At 50.1% G+C, this 18,613-nt stretch overlaps 1 protein-coding gene across 1 annotated transcript; it reads right to left on the reverse strand.

Moving 5' to 3' along the window:
- Positions 1-388: 388 nt before the first annotated feature.
- Positions 389-4,891, reverse strand: RASL11B (RAS like family 11 member B). The gene is made up of 4 exons (XM_040483728.1): positions 4,595-4,891; positions 3,914-3,970; positions 2,699-2,775; positions 389-1,924 (listed from the first exon to the last, which is right to left on the reverse strand). The coding sequence occupies exons 1-4, from the start codon at positions 4,734-4,736 to the stop codon at positions 1,454-1,456; spliced, it is 747 nt and encodes a 248-aa protein (XP_040339662.1). The 5' UTR covers positions 4,737-4,891; the 3' UTR covers positions 389-1,453.
- Between the last annotated feature and the right edge of the window lie 13,722 nt (positions 4,892-18,613).

Below are 18,613 nucleotides of genomic sequence, written 5' to 3' on the forward strand. Positions count from 1 at the left end.
CAGAAGCGTGTTATCTTCGAGGCTTCGCCGAGCTGTCCTAACAGCCTAAGACACAGAGCTGGACGCTTGTCTTCGCTTTACCTGGAGGGTCGTGAAGGAAATGAATAGGAGACACGCTACTCTTGACTAGAAAGCGGCAAAATACAGTTCCAGCGCTCCCAGGCTGGGTGGGGCCTTTGACAAGTTGGTTAGCTGGTCTGTAAGCCTGTTTCCTCCTCTGTAAAAGGGGGTGAAGAGAAGGCATCTCATCAGTTGGCTGTGAAACCAAGAGGTAACCGTAGGAGGCCGTAACGCCTCACTCAAAGTGCCCAGTAAGGACAAGTCACTGAGGGACACTTTGTCTGAAGGACAGAAAGTGAACATTTCAATGGAGACCAAGCCAGAGGTCTACGCTTTTAAAATGAGATTTATTGTACATAAAATAAATTAATTACAGTTTAAGCCAAAGCATGAGTGGCTTCTTAAAGTGCGTCTGTGTACGGGATTTGGCGGTCGCCCCTGTATCCGTGCACTCGCTGTAAGACAGTGTTTTCCGTACTTAAGCCACACTCGGCCAGGCCTAGGAAACAACCCAACGTCATTGCTGTGTGCCATTTACACAAATCACATCAAAATCAATGAACACGGTTTTTTTTTTTCCTGTACCTGATGCAACAGCTAAAAAAAAAAAAAAAAAAAAAAAAAAAATTATACAGTCTCACAATTACTCAAAGTCTGGGACTGAAGAGTTTGAGTTCTCAACCATTTAACACATGCTCAACTGAACATACTCCTCCTGTGTCAGGAGGAAGCAGCCCTTCCTGCAGGCCATATAAGCTTCCGGATGTCCGTCCATATACATAACATCTGGCCCATAAACCCCACCCTTTATTGGGGGTGGGGGTAGTATTTTCCTCCTTGTTCTTTAAAGAAGAAATCTCGGGTGTCCTTCAGGTTAGAAAGGCATTCTGTAAGGAACAGTGTTCCAGAGATGCGAATCAGACTCGTAAGAGGAAAAAGCAGTCCTTCCTCTTGGGGGGGGGGGGCGCGCGAGAAAAGGGGAAAAAAGAAAGAAGAGAGAAAACGTGGAAAGGCTGGGAGTGGTTAAGCTGTTCTCTCGTTCCCACCATCAACCACATCCATATAGTTGCGGAAACTACAACTGACCGTCATTTACAAGGTCAGGAACAAAATCCAAAGCGGTTACGCCGCCCTCCCCACTCCAAAGGAAAAGACGTGGAGCACAGTTCACATACTCAGAGTGGCTCAGTGGGCTCATTCCAGCCTCATCAATCCTGCCCCCCCCCCCCCGGCTCAGAACGGAAGTTTCTGTAGCAGTCCCACAGACCCTCCTGGCCGCTCTGCTCCGGCTCCTGCTGGAACCGTGAATGACTGCCAGCACCCATCATTCCTGTGCTGCAAGAACCTCAGGCCCTCTTCCTGGGAAGACCAACCCCCCCCGAGTGTCCCTGCTTCAGACGGAGGTGACAGTCCTCACTTTGGCAGAGAGGGCTTGCTTGAATCTCCTCTTCAGGTCCTGCATGTTGGGGGACTTGGGCCTGGGAATGAGGGAGGTTCTCCGCTTCTCTGGTGTGCTGCTGGGCTGCTGTTTGTGACTCACTTCCTTGCACAGGACGTGGAAAGCGTTGTAGACGTCGTTGTAATTTTCGCTGACCGACACTTCATAGAACGAGCAGCCCAGCACGCTGGCCAGCTGCAGTCCGAGCTGAGGGTCGACCTGCTTGATGTGCAGCAGGTCAGCTTTGTTGGCCACGACCACCACGGGCAGCCGGGCGCCCAGGTGTAGCTGCTGCACGTGCTGGTGGAGCTGGCCGATGAGTTCATAGCTCTTGTAGTCAGTGACGGAGAATACGATCACCACGGCATCTGCCCAGCGAATGCACCGATTCAGCTGCTCGCTGCAGCTCAGGCCGTTCTCGTGGACCTGAAAGACAGGGGTGACGGCAAGGCGAACGGTGAGGGCCGGAAAGAGCCCTGGCCTGGCTGGGCAGCGGGTTCAAAAGCGCCCTCGACGGTAACGCCAGGCTGCAGGCCATCAACAAGTTATATCCGCACACAGTCCGGCTCTCTTGACAATATGTTGATCCAGCTGCACACGGTTGGAATAAATAACAGTGCAGCTCACCACACTCGAGTGGAAAATTGACCTGCAGAGAACTCCGTGCAGAGAGACTTTGTAGTTGCACAAAATGGGAAATTAACTGGCTAGACAGTAAGTCTGGGGAAGTAAAGATAGGAGCTGGAAGCATTTAAACCTGGAGAACTGCCCAGTTCAAGAGGGAAAAAAACACACACATACACCAGCATGGCTCTTTTGTCTATAGAGTAACTTTCCACAATATAAAAGTGATCCCAAGCATTTGCAGACTACACCTAAATGTTTGATTTTTAATACCAAATACACACATGTAAAAACCACTCTTTTTAAGCACAGCAAGGAAACTTTGCCAATTCCAAGTGTGGTTTGGTCTTTCCTCCCAGACAGAATCCGCCTAAGAGAAGATCTGTGCCCCTGAGCCAAATCTCCCAAATTAAGCCAGGCAAAGACTGACCAACGGCCAAATAACAAGGAAGTGACAAGCAACATGGAAAGGCCTAGATGGGACTCCCCCAAATTTCTCTCCTCTTTAGCATGAGGCATGCTGAGAACTGAACAATCCCATAGCCTGACTTAGTCCCGAACCTCAGAGCTTCTTACCTGAATACCTGGCGTGTCTTGAACCTGAATAGCCAGGGTTTCACCTTCTATTTGGACTTGTCTGGTATAGAGATTACCTGCAAAGGCAAAAAAAAAAAAAAAAAAAAAAAAAAAAAAATGTTTTTCCTTCTTGCACAACTTTTAAAACATGGTGGGATTTTTTAAATAGAAAAGACAATATAACTTAAACCAATGCACAAAAATAAGCTATAGTTTATTCTACTTAATGAGCTCATCTCAGTTATTTTTCTTTTTAACTGCAATGTTAACCCCAGATTTGTGGCTTTATTAAATCCAAGGCAAGGTTTGCAGGATTTTGGAAACTGATTTGTCCAATTTCTTCCATATCTAAAGTATTTCCTTGAAGTAAATCTTCTTGTTCAGCATGCATGGTATTTGTTTTTGTTTTAGTACTTCACAACTCTTTGATGTAAATCTAATCATTAAGCACAATAGCTTGGTAGGCAAATATTGTTCATAAATGCACAGCCAACGTTATCAGTTGGAATAAAAACGTGACATGATGGTAGCCAAATCTACATCAAAGCAGAAGGCTGCAATGCCTTATCTTGGGATGGTTTATGCAGCACAGTTCGAATAATCCCCTTAGGTACTAAATATGGTCTAAGGATTTAAGCAATTTGCTAACAGAGCATAGGTAGAAAGCCCTTAAGCCTCCCCAGTGGCCATCCTTAATCAGAGACATTGAAATAGTGTCTTCTCATTTATTCGGGAGCCCTCCTCCTCAAATTCTACCATCCAGTTATTTTTTCTTTGTTAAGAAAAAAGAACTTTAGGTTTACAACTGCTTTCCTTTGGCCTTTGCTTTAAAAGGTCACCTCTGAAAGGCAGCCAACAGAGAGGGAGAGGGGTGGGGGGAGGAGTTGGCCATCTTTTTTTTTTTTTTATGACTTTTGCAGGAGTGTTTTGAAGGGGGAGGCTCTTGAGTACAAAGGGTGCTTCCAACTGGGGTCCCTATAGTTAAAACATACCAAGGAGAATACTTTCAGGCACTTGATAAAATGATGAATGGGCTTGGAATGGAATGAGGCCAGATGGCAGTTATGGGAGGTGGGGGAGCACGGGAGGGGGCAAGCAAAATTGGAAGTGGCAGGATCCTGTCGCCCAGACTGTCACTGTGAAGGAGCCTGCCTGGGAGACCCTGCAGTACTGTGCAAGCTGAGAGGGCTCTCCCCAAATTTTGCATCTGCTCACCTGCGTTCCTTTCGTAGTCACCAATGAATCGTTTGGTGAGGAAGCGGACCACTAGAGCTGCAGGGCAGAAGAGAAAAAGGAGAGTTCACTCTGGCATGAGAAGTTACATTGGTCTCCACCCACCCCCAGCCCGGGGAAACAGCTCTCCCAGAGAAAGCAAGCCGGGCGGCCACCAAGTGAAATTCCTACCCTGCAGCTCCTCGACCCTTCCTCCAGACACAACGGAGAGAGGCTAGAAGGCATCATGAATTATGGCTCTGTCCAGCTGGAAGGGTCATTTGGCCCACCCGCCTCCTCTGAGCCCGCCTGAGCCACACCTAAGCCTTCCAAGAGACGAATGTCTTTCCCAACCTTAAAGTCCTCCAGGAGGGCTTCCGTTCACTAAGTTCCCTTTCAGTTCCAGGCACTGCCAGAGGCTCAAAACCCCCAAAGTTCTAATCCCAGTTGCGCCGGTGGTGCCCAGAAGGCGGCCTGGCCATTCAGTATCCCCGTTTCCCTCATCTGTCCAAGAAGGGAGTTGGAGGCAAGGCTGGCTCAGGTCCTTCCGGAGGGGCAGCGGATCAGGAGGAGGGGACGGGCGGTCAGCTGCAGCTCCCACCTCTCCCCCACGCCTCGGTCACACGCAACTCCTAGGGGGCCGCCCCCGTCCAGCCCCCGGGACTGCCGAGCACGAAGACTCACCGGTCTTGCCCACACCACTGGCCCCCACCACCGCGATCTTGACCAGGCGGCGGCCCGCCGCCCCCAGGCAGCAGTCGGCGGCGGCGGCGCTGCCCGGGGCGGGATACTCGGCGATGGTGCACATGTTCTGAATGAGGCGCATCGCCGCTCCAGCCGGGGCTGCACCACGCGGCACCTGCGGGGCGGGAGGACGCGTGTGCTGCGCTGGAGCCGGTGGGAGGACCCTGCCCGAGGGGTCCGCGGAATAAAGGCACCAAAGCACAGCCGCGCAGCCGCTCGGAGTAGCTCCAGATCGGGACTGGGACGGCCTCCGGGCTGCGCGCGCGCTGTTTTCTCCGGGGCTCGCCCCGCCCTCTGCCTCCCGCGGCCAATCCCGGGGCGCCCCCGCGAGGCTCCGCCCCCGGCGCCGCTCAGCGCGCCCCGCGCCCCTAGGGGCGCCGGGAGCCAGTGTGGGGCCCCGTGAGGCGTGCGGAAAATGGGGCTGCGGACCCGAGACTGGGCAACGTGTGGGCGCGAGCCGAAGGCGCAACCAGTGGCGGGCACGGAGGAAGGCAGCGCCGGTGCCGACCGGGGTCCCGCTGAGCGGGCACGCGGCCGATGCTGTGGCTGCGTGGTTGGGGGAGCCTCGGGTTCTGGGAACCGGACGGGGCTGGGCCTCCGGGCGGGCGCGGGGGATGCGGCGGCGGCGGCGGCGAGCAGGGCTCTCCAAGAGCAGATCCTGGGCAGCCCCCCCCCCCCCGGGTCCCCATCCCGTGCGCCTGCTTCTCGAAGCACGCTGCGGGGCCTCCGGCCTGCACGCCCACGCCCACGCGCGGTGGGGAACGTGCTGGCCAGGGCCTCGGGGGTGTGAGCGCTTGGGGTCGGAAAGTGCGCGTCCTGCTGCCTGGCCCCGTGCAGTCTCCTTCATTTGAGGCGTGGTTGCACTGACTTGAGTGCGTCCGGATCGTAGATTTGGCTGTGATGGCAATTAGTTACAAAAACCCCGTATCCACTCCCCTGAGATGTGACATTTACCATTGGGTCAAAGTCATGTCACCCATTTTGTTGTAGACCCACGTTCTCCGACCCCAGCGCGCAGGGTCGTGAACACACGCAGCGCGTGAACACACAGCCGGTCGGGTGGGTGTACTGCGCACTCAGAGGCAAATCAGAAGGTAATTATAGAACAAGCTTTCTAGCGCTTCACACACAGTCACACCTCCTCAGAGAGCTGTGAAATGGAAAGAAAACAGTAACCCCAGCTGTCTCTGGATACCCACTGGGTTGGGAGACAGAACCCGGAAAGGGTCCGCAGCCCTTAGTTTGTGGTTATAAGGAAAGGCAAGACTCTTGGTTAACTGACTTGATGCCACGGAAGACGTGGGTTGGCACTCATTCAATCCCAAGCTCAAGCCCCTTGCGTTCTTTTTAGGGGAAGTCTTCAGTGGCAGGCCCCATCCGGGCGACATTCTGTAGCTGGAACTGACTGCAGAATGTCACCGAACACTCCCTCTCCCTCTCTCTCGGCTAAGGGCTCTCCTCCCCACCGTTCTGACCTTGTGGGCCCCCAGCTGTTCCAGAGGCTTTTATCCTGGGGGCATATGGCAGCCAACGGTGTGGCTTTGTGTCCAGGCCTCCACTAAAGATTTAAATACAAAAAGTAAAATAAACCCATTCCTTTATCTATATGTGTCAGGCATCTAGTTTGATTGCCCCGCATGCCCTGAACTTAACTGACCAGGTATTTGACAGAGTTCATTAAACTGACCCAGCTCAGACTCTGAGATGAACCCTCTTGCCTTTCCATTTAGGTGTTTGTGGGAATTCGACGGGGAGCTAGAGGGGGTAATCGCAAACTGCCTTGGTAGCAAGTAGAGGAGGGGAAGCTTTACCAAGACACAAAACCTTGGCAATAAACGTGATAAAAGGTTGACTTCTAGGAAGATCACAAGAATGAAATTAATTTGCCATTTGAGTTGGAAGGAAAAAGAGCATTTCCGATATGCATGAGGTCTTTTTGCGCGGTTTAAATCAAACTTGAATTTTGTTTTCTATAAAAGCAAACCTACCAAGACTATAATTACAGGGAATCATGTACTTTTTAACCGCTCCCCCGAAGAAGCCTGTAATTCTATGATGCTTATACATCGTTAAATAACTGCATCAAGTTTTTAACTGCTTTTTGCACACACACGCACACTCATACACAGACATGACAAAAATTGTCAGGGGAATTTTGCTTTGGATCATTTTCGCTTCTGGAGCTTGATTTTCATGACCACGAGCCTGTACTAAACCTATGATTTTTCTGTCTGAAAAATCACACACACAAAAAAGGCTGGATTTGGTATTCTTATTTTAGGTCGAAATGATCTGGCTGTGCTTTAAAGAACACAGAAAAGAAAGACACAAGGGAAAGTTAGAAAAAGAAAAGGGAGCTCTTCAAATTAAAAAAAAAACAACAAAAAAACGCCTAGCAAATCGCCCACCTCCACCCTGCTTGCTTCAGATAAGGACACTGAGAGTTACCCCTTCTTGGAAATAGGTAGAACTGATAAAAAGGAAGGGGGAGGGGCAGGGGAATTGATACTTACTGAAAGCTTGTTTTATTCCAGGCAGCAGACTAGGGATTCAGCATATAAGAATCTCACTTTACCTTCACAGCAGTCCCAGGAGGTAGATAGATCATTACTTCCACTTGCAGTTCTGTATTGCTCTTAGTAAACCACACCAGACCTTAGTGGCTCACGGTTCTGTGGGCTGACTGTGCCCTGCTGGGCAGTCCTCACTTGGGGCCTCTCATGTTGTGTAGTTGGATGGCAGCTTTGGCTGGAGTCATCTGAAGGCTCATCAGGGCTCGATGTCCAAGATAGCTTCTTCATCCACACATCTGCGTTTCAGCTGGAGTGGCTGGGGCAGCTGGAACGAGCTGGCGTCTCTCTCACCATCTGACCTCTCTCTGTGGTTAGCTCGGGCTCCCCCACAGCATGGCGGGTAGCTTCCCTTAGTATTCTAAGACAGGAAGCGGAAGTTGCCCGTCTCTCTTTTTTTTTAAATGTTTACTTATTTTTGAGAGAGAGGGAGACACAGCATGAGCAGGGGAGGGGCAGAGAGAAAGGGAGACACAGAATCCCAAACAGGCTCCAGGCTCTGAGCTGTCAGCACAGAGCCAGATGCGAGGCTCGAACTCCTGAACTGGGGGGGGGGGGGGGGGGGAATCATGAATCATGACCTGAGCCGAAACCAGGCACTTAACCTACTGAGCCATCCAGGCACCCCAGGAAGCTGCCAGTCTCTTAAGGGCTGTGCAACAGATCTCTTCTGCTGTATTCCATTGGTCAAGGTGCAGAGACACAGATCCCACCTTAAGATGGGAATAGTGCGAAGGAATTTGCGGCCATCTGTAAGGCCCCATGCTTCCCAATGAGAAAACAGAGTCTTAGATTAAAAATTCCTCTAAGACCACGTATCATATAAGGAACAGGGCCAAAGTCTAAGAAGGATGAATAACATAGAAAATAGCCAGGATGTTCACAGTGAGATGGTCTCCTGTGCCACAATGCAGCAAAGTGGTCTGAACTGCTCTCTCTCACACTGTTTTGTTTGTTTGTTTGTTTGTTTGTTCCGGTTGAGCTAAAAGAGATGAGGATGGGAGGTGGGGAACATGAGAGACCTAGGAAGGAAAAGAAACATTTTGCCAAGTCCCAGTTTTGCCTCAGCACCTGGAGTTTCTATCACCTCCTTTGATCTTTAGAGCTGATCTTTGATCTGAGAGCTTCTGAGACAATCCGATTTCTGCAAGCCCTTAGAACAGAAGAATATAGGGGCTCCTGAGTGGCTCGGTCGGTTGAGCGTCCAACTTCAGCTCGGGTCACGATCTCGTGGTTCATGGGTTCGGGCCCCGTGTCGGGCTCTGTGCTGACAGCTCGGAGCCTGGAGCCTGCTTGGATTCTGTGTCTCCCTCTCTCTGCCCCTCCCCTGCTTGTGCTTTGTCTCTCACTCTGTCTCTCAAAAATAAATGTAAAAAAAAAAAAATTTTTTTTTTAATTAAAAAAAAACAGAAGAATATAAATTCAATGTTAAATGTCTGGGACATGGGTATAGCAGGCACTATGCCGGGTCCTGGGTCTACACCGCCAAACAAGGCAGACACGGTCTTTGCCATCACTGCAGTTACATTTAACATGGGAGACAGAGAAGTGAATGAGCAATTTCAATACAATGTGAGAAAATGCTTTGAGAGGGAAAATTCGGGAGCCAGACGATTACATGATGGATCAAAACACCTGGATTGTGGGAGTTAAGGAAGAATGTGAAAAAATTCAAGTCGTTGAAAATGTTGTGTATTGTGTACAGGGACGTGTGCGTGTGCATGTGCACGTATGCACCTGTTTGAGCGAGTGTGAAAGAGACCTCAGAGGTGGGGAGTGTGGACTGACATGGGTTAGTCTGCAGGGGAAACAGCATTGGCCAGTAGACAGGAGGTGCTCGGTAATAAAAGCAAAAGCCTTACCTTGAGAGAATCCCGACGTTCAGAGGGAAGAGTCCTGATGATTTCCAAGGACAGGCACAGTTATTGACAAAAAAAAAAAAAAAAAAAAAAGCCCCAGAAGTAGCGTGTGTTCCTCCCTTCTTGCGTGGGACCACGCCCCAGGGAAGTCAAATGACCTTCTCCTCTGCTCACGTCAGCAAGGGCTGCTCTCAAATCAGATCTCCCTGAGCATCCAGACCTATGTTTTAGACTTTTGTCAACTCCACCTGTTTAGATCCAATAAACAGACGCCTCTTTAGCAATTTATACAGAAAAATCATCAATGTGGGGAGTTACCTGCATTCGATGTTGTCAGAAGGCCTAGAGTCCTAGCCTGCAAAATGACGCCCAGAGCTGCGGAACTGGCCCACCCAGGGAGCCCTACCTCTTCCACTCTTCTGTTTCTCAAAAAACACACAGCTAGTGACTGGACAGGGCAGAAAAGCCCAGCATCTCCACAACGGAGCCTGACAGCAGAAAACAACCAAGCCACAGAGAGATGGCGTCCTCCCTGCTTCTGCCTTGCAAATCTTATCTGAGAGCATCTAGTTTGATAGGGAAAAATCTGTTATAAGATGGCAATGGGGCTGATAGGGAAATAAAATGACCCCTGGTAAGTTATCAGTCCCTAACTGAAGACCCCCCCCCATTCTTCTTCCCACCCCACTTGCCACAGGCACCAAATTACTACTAATGCGCAATGCAGAAGTAACAGACTAGAAATTGTCCCACGTGCTTATGCTCAGGCCTCAGACCCCTGGAGAGTGATCTCCTCTGAGCGGGTTGGTGTGAAATAAACCTCCTGCCTTCCAAGATCCCCGAGCGCCGCTTGGTTCTTCCGCCGGGTGATCCAGACCAGGTTCGTAACATTTGGTTCCCTGACCGGGAAACCCAAACGCGTTGGCCTTTTGTTGCCACCGGTTTGGGAAAGTGGCAAGGTGGTGACAGAACAAGGAATCTCAATGGCGAAGGCGAGCTCTGCTTGATTTTTGGCAGTCTTCCGCTGGACCGCCTCAGGCCGGCCCCGCTCCGCAGTTTCCCCCAGACTCAGGAGACTTGGCAGGTGAGGACCTGGACCCGACAGACATCGGAACTGGTAAGGCCTGGGGCCCCACTTCAGTCTGGCCCACCCATAGGGGTGGAAGGGGGACCTGATCACTCCCTGGAGACCTCAGTGGTCTCACAGGTAGAAATTCTGTGGGAGGGAATGTGATAACCTCTGGTATGTATGTGAGTGTGAATGTGCAACTCGATCTGGCTTGCCTGCCAAGTTCGATTCTGTGGCTCCCCGGGTGGGCACCCTTAAGGTCCCCAAAAGCCCAGGGAGTCTGAGTGGGCCCCGCGGGTCTGCGATTCCGTGGTGAACAGCACACAGTCTATGGTAGCATCAGAATCGTTTTCTGATCGTAAGTTACAAAGCTGAGACCGCTATGGCTAAGCGTCACCTGAATTGACCTGAATGTCACCTTCAGGACACGGCCAGACGGGCATCTGACTGGTCTCCTCATTAGAGGGGGCACCCCTACCACTCTGTCTGTCTTTGCGACGCTGTCTCACGGGAACATTATGGGGTCGGGACAGAGCAAAGAAGGGGTTTTCGGGAGACTGTGGAATTAAAATGACCCCCGGCAAGTTAAGGACCCTATGTGAGTTAGAATGGCACACTTTTGGTGCAGGATGGCCCTTGGAGGGAACCTTAGGTGTCTCAATGGTCCGCCGTGTCTGGAATGTTGTCACCAGACACCCAGGTTACCCTGATCAGTTCCCGTATACAGACTCCTGGTTAGAGGTTGCCCAAACCCTTCCCCCTTGGGTGCGATTTACCTGCAACAAACAGGGACAGACTAGGGTCTTAGTCGCCTCGACAAAGTGGCCCAAGGAAGGTCAACAGAAGTCTCGACCTCCACAAATTCTCACTGGTGATCCGGGGGAAGAGCCAATCTTGCCCCCACCATATGAATCCCCTGGTTCCCAATACTCCACCACCTTCGGTCTCCCCACCACGTCCGGACTTAGAAGATCCTCTCTCCCCTGGACCAGTGGCCAGATTGCGCCCTCAGCCAGGCACAGGCACTCTCCAGATGCCAGTCCACAGCCACCGGTACCAAGAGGCTCTCCTCTGGAGGATCCAACAAGGGGCCCATGAACATGCCCAGCAGCAAGGGAAATCCCCCAGGGATTATTATGAAAGGCTATGCGATGCTTATACCCCGTGGCACAAGAGTGCCACGACAAAAAGATGGGGAAGGTCCAGCCACCAAAAGGGGGAAGGCCCAAAACCTCCTTAGCAAGGGATCACTGCACCTACTGCAAGGAGAAAGGACATTAAAAGAATAAATGTCCCAACCGGGGAAATGTCCCCAAAACCCAGCGATACGCACAAGAACCCTACAAAAAAAGACATCACAGGTCTAGCAGAAATAGATTCAGACTGAGGGGGACCAGGCTCACTTCTTGGCCCCCATGAGCCCACGGTCAAAATAAAAGTAGGGGGCCAAACTATGACTTTTATGTGAACCTGGGGGCCACACAGTACGGCATGAATTCCTCTACTTACCTAAGTGGCCTATCCCTCTCCTTGGCCAGGATATACTCTCAAAGCTGGGGGCCCAAATAACCTTTGAGCCAACAGGAGGCACCAGCCTCCGATTGGATCCAAATGGAGGTTATTCTGCACCCAGGCCCAGCCAAGTGGCCCACCCGAATTCAGGACTGCCTTCCCTACTGTGTGGGCCAAGGACAACCCCCCCGGAATTGCCCACACCCGGGCCCCTGTCATTGTAGAGTTAATCCCAGGGGCTCGACCACAGAGACAGCGGCAATACCTCCCTCCCCACAAGAGGCAAGGGCAGGCATCCAAGAACACCTGACCAGCCTCAAAGAAGCAGGCATTCTGGTTGAATGCCAATCACCCTGGAACACCCCACTCTTGCAGTCAAGAAGCCGGTAGGAGGATACCAGCCAGTTTAAGCTCCTTGCACCCAGTGGTCCCGAACCCGTACACCCTCCTCAGCCAGATCCCAGGCTCTGCCAGATGGTTTACCTGCCTAGACTTAAAGGATGCCTTCTTCTGCCTCTGCTTGGCCCCCTGAACCAACCCTTGTTTGCCTTCGAATGAACCAAAGCAGACACAGGGCGTCAGATACAACTGACTTGGATGCACCTCCCACAGGGATTTAAAAACTCGCCTGCCCTCTTTGGGGAGGCACTGGCCAGAGACGTTGCCGGCTTGCCAAGGGAGGCCACACGCTGCACCCTTCTCCAGTATGTGGATGATGTCCTCCTTGCAGCAGTACCCGAGAGAATTGTACAGAGGGCACAAGGGTCCTCCTCCAGCTCCTGTCGGACTCAGGGTATCGGGTCTCATGAAAAAAGGCACAGATCTGCCAACAGCAGATCTGATACTCAGGCTTCCTCCTCACCCAAGGAAAAAAAGCACCAGGGCCAGAGAAAAAGAAGGTCATCACCTCCCTACCCCAGCCCCAAACTAAAAGGGGGCTACGAGAATTCCTGAGGGCTGTGGGATTCTGCCAAATCTGGATTCCCAGATTCCCAGCAATAGCGAGAATCTCTTGGTAGGGCCAGATCGAGAACCCCCCTGTCTGGACAGAGGAGGCCAAAGCCACTTTTCTAGAGATAAAGGCCACCTTGGGGCAGGCACCAGTCCTTGGCCTGCCAAATATAGAAAAGCCTTTTAATCTCTTTGTGCGCGAGAAGGAAAAGATCGCAGACCGTTGGTCCTTGGCAAGACCAGTAGCAGTCGAAGAGGCTGGACCCAGCGGCAACAGGATGGCCACAGTTCTGCTCATTAAGGAAGCAGATAAACTCACCCTGGGACACGAACTAAATGTCAAGGTCCCTCATGCTGTAGCGTCTCTCGTGACCACTCAAGGACACCGCTTCCTCTCCAACTCTCGGCTAGCACGATACCAGGGGCTCCTCTGCGAAAATCCACGGGTCGCTCTTGAAACAGTGTGGACGCTAAACCCCGCAGCTTTCCTATCTTCTGAGGCAGGGAAACCAGACCATGACTGTTCTAAAGTGACTGATAAAGTATTCGCCAGCCGCCCAGATCTGCGTGACCAGGCCCTACAGAACCCAGACTTCACCTTGTTCCGTGATAGTAGCAGTTTCATCACAGAGGGCGTTTGAAAGGCAGGGTATGCAGTGACAACCACAGATGAAGTCCTAGAGGCCAATGCCCTACCTGTGGGATGGTCAGCCCAACGGGCTGAATCACATGCCTTAATCCGAGCCCTCACCATCAGCAAAGACAAGCGAGTCAACGTCTACCCTGACTCTTGGTACGCCTTTGCCACTGTATGGATACATGGGGCAATCTACAAGGAGAGGCGTCTCCTCACCGCGGTGGGAAAAGCCATCAAAAATAAAGAACACTAAATATTCTAAATATTAAATACTAAAACTCCCCGAGGCTGACTGGCTCCCAAAAAAGGTTGCAGTTCTACACAAAGGACACCAGAAAGGAGACGACCCTATGGCAGGAGGAAATCGCCTAGCGGATGGGGCAGCTAAAGTAGCAGTCATTAGGGAGGCAGACAATGTCCCCTCCCTTACCATGGCCCTGACACCCCCGGCAGATACCCCTCCACCAAAATATACTAAAAAAGAAAATAAATGGGCCAAAATCGAGGGGGCCACCCAGACCAACAAAGGATGGCGGAAACTGCTAGATGGGCGCATCTTCCTCCCAGCGGCCCTAGGAGGGCATCTAGTAGGCGAAAACCATCGACTTACCCATCTAGGAAAAACTGCATTAGAGGCCCTCCTCAAAAAGCAATACTACATCAGCCAGCTGCCAGCATTATGTCGAGCAATAAGCGAACGGTGTGTGATTTGCACCAGGAATAATGCCCCATCTGCACCGCGACCCCTGCCGGGTGTCCAAAGGGTAGGAGCTCCCCCCTTTGAAGATCTAGAAATAGACTTCACAGATGTCCAGCCAAGCCGAGGATTTAGATACCTCCTGGTAATAGTCTGTACGTACTCTGGATGGGTCAAACTTTCCCTACCAGGACAGAACAGAGCCGGGAGGTAGCTAAAGTCCTCCTGAGAGAGACTGTCCCTGGTTCAGCCTACCGGCCACAATCCACAGTGATAACGGACCTGCGTTCGTGGCGGACGTTACGCAAACTTTAACCAACTCCCTCAACATCCCTTGGAAGCTTCACACTGGTTACCGGCCTCAAAGCTCAGGGAAAGTAGAGCGAATGAATCATACCCTCAAGGGAAGCTTAGCCAAGTTCTGTCAGGAAACAGACGTCCCGTGGCCGGACCCGTTGCCCCTGGCCCTCCTGCATGTCCCATCGCACACCAGGAACTCAAGGTTCCTCCCCTTTTTAACTAATATATGAGAGGCCCCCTCCGTGTCTAGGGAGCCTCCCAGGAAACCTACACCAAATAGAGGATAGGGGATTAAGAAAACAACTTCAAGCTTTAGGGGCCACCCTAATAGAGTTACAACGATATACCATAGAGAGGGACTCAATCTCTTTAGGATCCCCCGTACAGCCTTCTCAGTCTGTACAGGGGACTCTGTCTGGGTCAACGATTGGAAAAAAAGACCCTCTCAAACCACAATGGACTGGGCCTCATACCATTATTCCGACCACCCCTACTGCCCTCAAGGTCACAGGTATCATTCCATGGGTCCACCACTCCAGAGTCAAGAGGGCCAATCCTGAGAAGCCCCAGACTTGAAAGACTGACCCAAGTCTGACAAACCCACTCAAAGCGATCTTCTGGAGAGCCTTAGATCCTTAGGATCTTCAGCCCTGCTCCAGCCATACCCCAGAAGCTGACTGGTCTACACACAGCAGCTTGAGGAATCTTGTGTGTATCCTTGAGGATACACTTGAGGAATCAAGTGTATTCCTCTTATGGGTAGGATGTTTTGTCGGTATTGGTTGCCTCTAGTCTGGGCCTCATTTGTAAGCCTTCAGCCCTAATGCCCAGGCTAAATGAGTGTGTTGCCACCAGTCCTCCTAGGGGCAGGAATAGCCATGGGGACAGAGACTGGCATAGGAGGCACAGGCTCTTCTGTGGGACTAAGGAGTGGCTGACTCCCTAGTGTCCCTGCAGAGCCAAATAAGTTCCCTGGCAGGAGTTGCCCTCCAGAACAGACGGGCACTTGACCTCCTCACTGACGAGAAAGGGGGCACCTGCATCTTCCTCAGAGAAAAATGCCGTTACTTTGTAAACCAGTCGGGAATCGTCACAACCAAAGTCAGAGAACTAAGGGAAAGGACCAGCCCGTAATAAATGAAGATGATGCCCTCTCACAGCCTAGATCTGTTTAAAGGGGCATCAAAGAGGGGAATGATAGGGAAAAGTCTGTTATAAGATGGCTGACAGGACTGACAGGGATATTTCAGTCCCTGACCGAAGACTCCCCTTCTGGGTTCTTCTTCCTGCCCCGCTTGCTGCGCGCGTGCACGCCAAATTACTACTAATGCAGAATGCAGAAGTAACAGACTAGAAATTGTGCCCCATACTTGTGCTCAAGACGCAGATCTTTGCAGAGTGATCTCCTCTGAGCCCGCCAGTGTAAAATAAACCTCCTGCCTTCCAAGACCTCCGAGTGCCTCTTAGTTTTTCTGCCAGGTGATCCAGACCAAGTTCCGTAACAAGTTAATGAAATTAATTTGTATCCGTTACCCTAGATGAGTCTGGGAGATGTGTTTAGCTTCCTAGTCTCAGCAGCACACGAGAAATGGGACAGAAGTGAAGCTGAGAGCCCATTTCCTCCCTACTACTCCAGCAGCCCAAAGAACTTGCAGGCCTGCAAAAAGAGAGACCAGCCTCCCCCAGACATTTAATTTTCAATTATAAAAGAGTATAATGAAGTTTTCAATTGATTGCTTCTGTGTATCTACACCCATCTCTGCTTGTTTAAAATGTTTTTCTATAGTCCAACACAGGGAACATCTATTGATTTCACTTGCACAGAATTCTTTTCCATTCTTTAGTAAGAGCTCACCAATATTCCCTTTGATATGTCCCCTACCCACTCTCATGTTGCTCGGGTAATGGTAGTGGGGGGATGGGGTGGTTACCAGTCCCTAATTTCAGAAATGGATACCAATAAACCCCAGGGATTCACTCGGGACTGGGCCAATGAAATCCCTCCCTGAGAGTTTCGCTGGTAAAAAAAGGATGCTTCATTTGCCCTGATATTAATCAGCTGGTAGAAAGTGAGCCCCAAGTTCCAGGTAGCCATCACAGCAGCCTTGTGCGGGAGTCTGCTTGAGAACAATGCCAACCCAGAAGAAAGCATGGGGACCAGCACACTGATGGAATGTTTTCTAGCCCTGTATTAAGTCAGGCCCAAAAATCCAGACTTGCCCATTGAAATTCCCAGCCATAAGAGTCAAAAACGGTCACTTTTGAGTCACTTTAAGTTGGTTTGAGTTAGGTCTCCGCCACTTGTACTGAACAAGCCTTCACACATCCTGTTTGCATGGAGTCCTGGTCTCTGCCCAGGCCACATTGAGACTGACCCCTAGTATCAGCAACATCCCTCCTTCAGAACTCTGAGGCTCAGCCGCTCCTCCGTTGCTGAAAGTCACAGCTATCAAGCAAGCTGTGCCTTCCTTTTTATTTCATCTCTGTGGATACTCTATCAGTGCTATCCTGCAAACTCTAGAAACAAACACACAATTGAAAAGGATATTAGTACATCCAGACAATGGAATGGTCAGCACTAAAAAAAAAAAAAAAAAAGAGCTGTCACAACACAAAAAGACATGGAGGAAACTTAAATGCATACTATTAAGTGAAAGAAAACAATCTGAAAAGACTGCATACTATTTATTCCAACTATATGACATTGTGGAAAATGTAAAACCAAGAAGGTAAAAAGATCAGTGGTTGCCTTGGGCCGGGGGGGGGGTGGGGGGGGAGGGGGGACGGAGATGGAGGGATGAATAGGTGTAGCACAGGTGACTTTTAAGGCAGTGAAACTACTCTGTGTGATACTGTAACAGTGGATACATGTCACTATACATTTGTCCAAACCCATAGAATATACAACGCCAAGAGTGAAACCCAATATAAACTTTGGGTTTTGGGTGATAGTGATGCGTCAGTTGAAACTAACATACCACTTTGATGGGGGATATTTAGAGTGGGAGAGCTATGCATAGGTAGGGGCAGGGGCTATATATGGGAAACCTGTACCTTCTGCTCAATTTTGACATGAATCTAAAACTGTATATACAATAAAGTATCTAGTCCAATTCCATTTTTACAATATTCCTACTAAGAGATTGTCCAGCCTACTCATGGATGCTTCCAGTGATGGGGGGACTCCCCACATTTATGCTGATTTTGTATCTTTTCTCCTGTAGCTTCCTACCAGGGAGACTGATGTTGACTCGCCACTCAGGAGCTTTCCAAACCCCTGATCTGTGGCTCCTTTGTCATTTTCCTTTGGGAAGGACTAAAGCACTGGTAAGGGAAAAGGAAAGGGAGATGCCTGTGACATGGAATTGTGAAGGAACCGCAAACACAGGAGGCATGTCTCCTGCATCTGTGTTGAGGATGACTAGTGTTTTTAACGTTCAGTTTTAAAAATTAAAACGACCTGGCTGAAAGGGGGAGGAAATAAACTTAAAACTGCTTACTTTCTAAGAGATCTCTGAGTACGCAAATAGAAATAGATATAACTATCTGTAATATAAGGTTTCACCCAGTGGCTCTATGCAGTGTGTGTTAGATGTCTCCACCACATAGAGCTATGCCTGGTAGACAGCGGATGTTCAATGATTTTTTTTTTTTTAAATTGTCAACTTTCCCTTTAGTTGAAGCTGTACTGAAAGACAGAATCACTAGATTCAAAAGGCAAAGTAGGAGGGAAGGCAAGTTGGAACTCGAAACTCGATTAAATAAAAAGGATACACACAGTCACACACACACACACACACACACACACACACACACACCCCTCTTGCCATCACAAAGATCACCTATTGACTAGAACACTTTAACTCTGAAACAAGTAAGAACCTTAAGTTCCTGGAATGGGCCTCCCCTCCCCCTCCCACATACTTTGGTTGGTTTCCATGGTAGCAAATGGCCCACATTTCCCCCTTTCCACACTCAGGGAAAAAAGAGGGACTAGTGTTCTACAATTATATTCCCTTGCTACTCTATCAGATGTTATCTTTCTTACTCTGGACGGTTTCCTCCACCCTCTTTCTTTTTTTCAATGCAATATATAAGCTGAAAGTAAAAGAAAAGGTGAAAAATCATCCTTTTTTCATTCAGGGCAAAGTCTGATATTTTCTTCCCCTTTCACTGATTCCAGTCTTAACAACCCAAGTCATTTTTCTGGGAATCTAGATGATGAATTTGATAAGAAATCTGATGACCATAGCCCAGAATAAATTCAAGTTTTAAAAATTACTTGGAACAACTAGTGAATCTCCGCTGTGTTTCCACTGAAAGCAAGAAAGCTCATGGCGCCCATTTTCCCAAAGAACATGGAA

Source organism: Herpailurus yagouaroundi, unplaced genomic scaffold (assembly GCF_014898765.1).
Source record: "Herpailurus yagouaroundi ecotype Mexico unplaced genomic scaffold, PumYag 28, whole genome shotgun sequence".
Taxonomy (NCBI): Eukaryota; Metazoa; Chordata; class Mammalia; order Carnivora; family Felidae; genus Herpailurus; species Herpailurus yagouaroundi.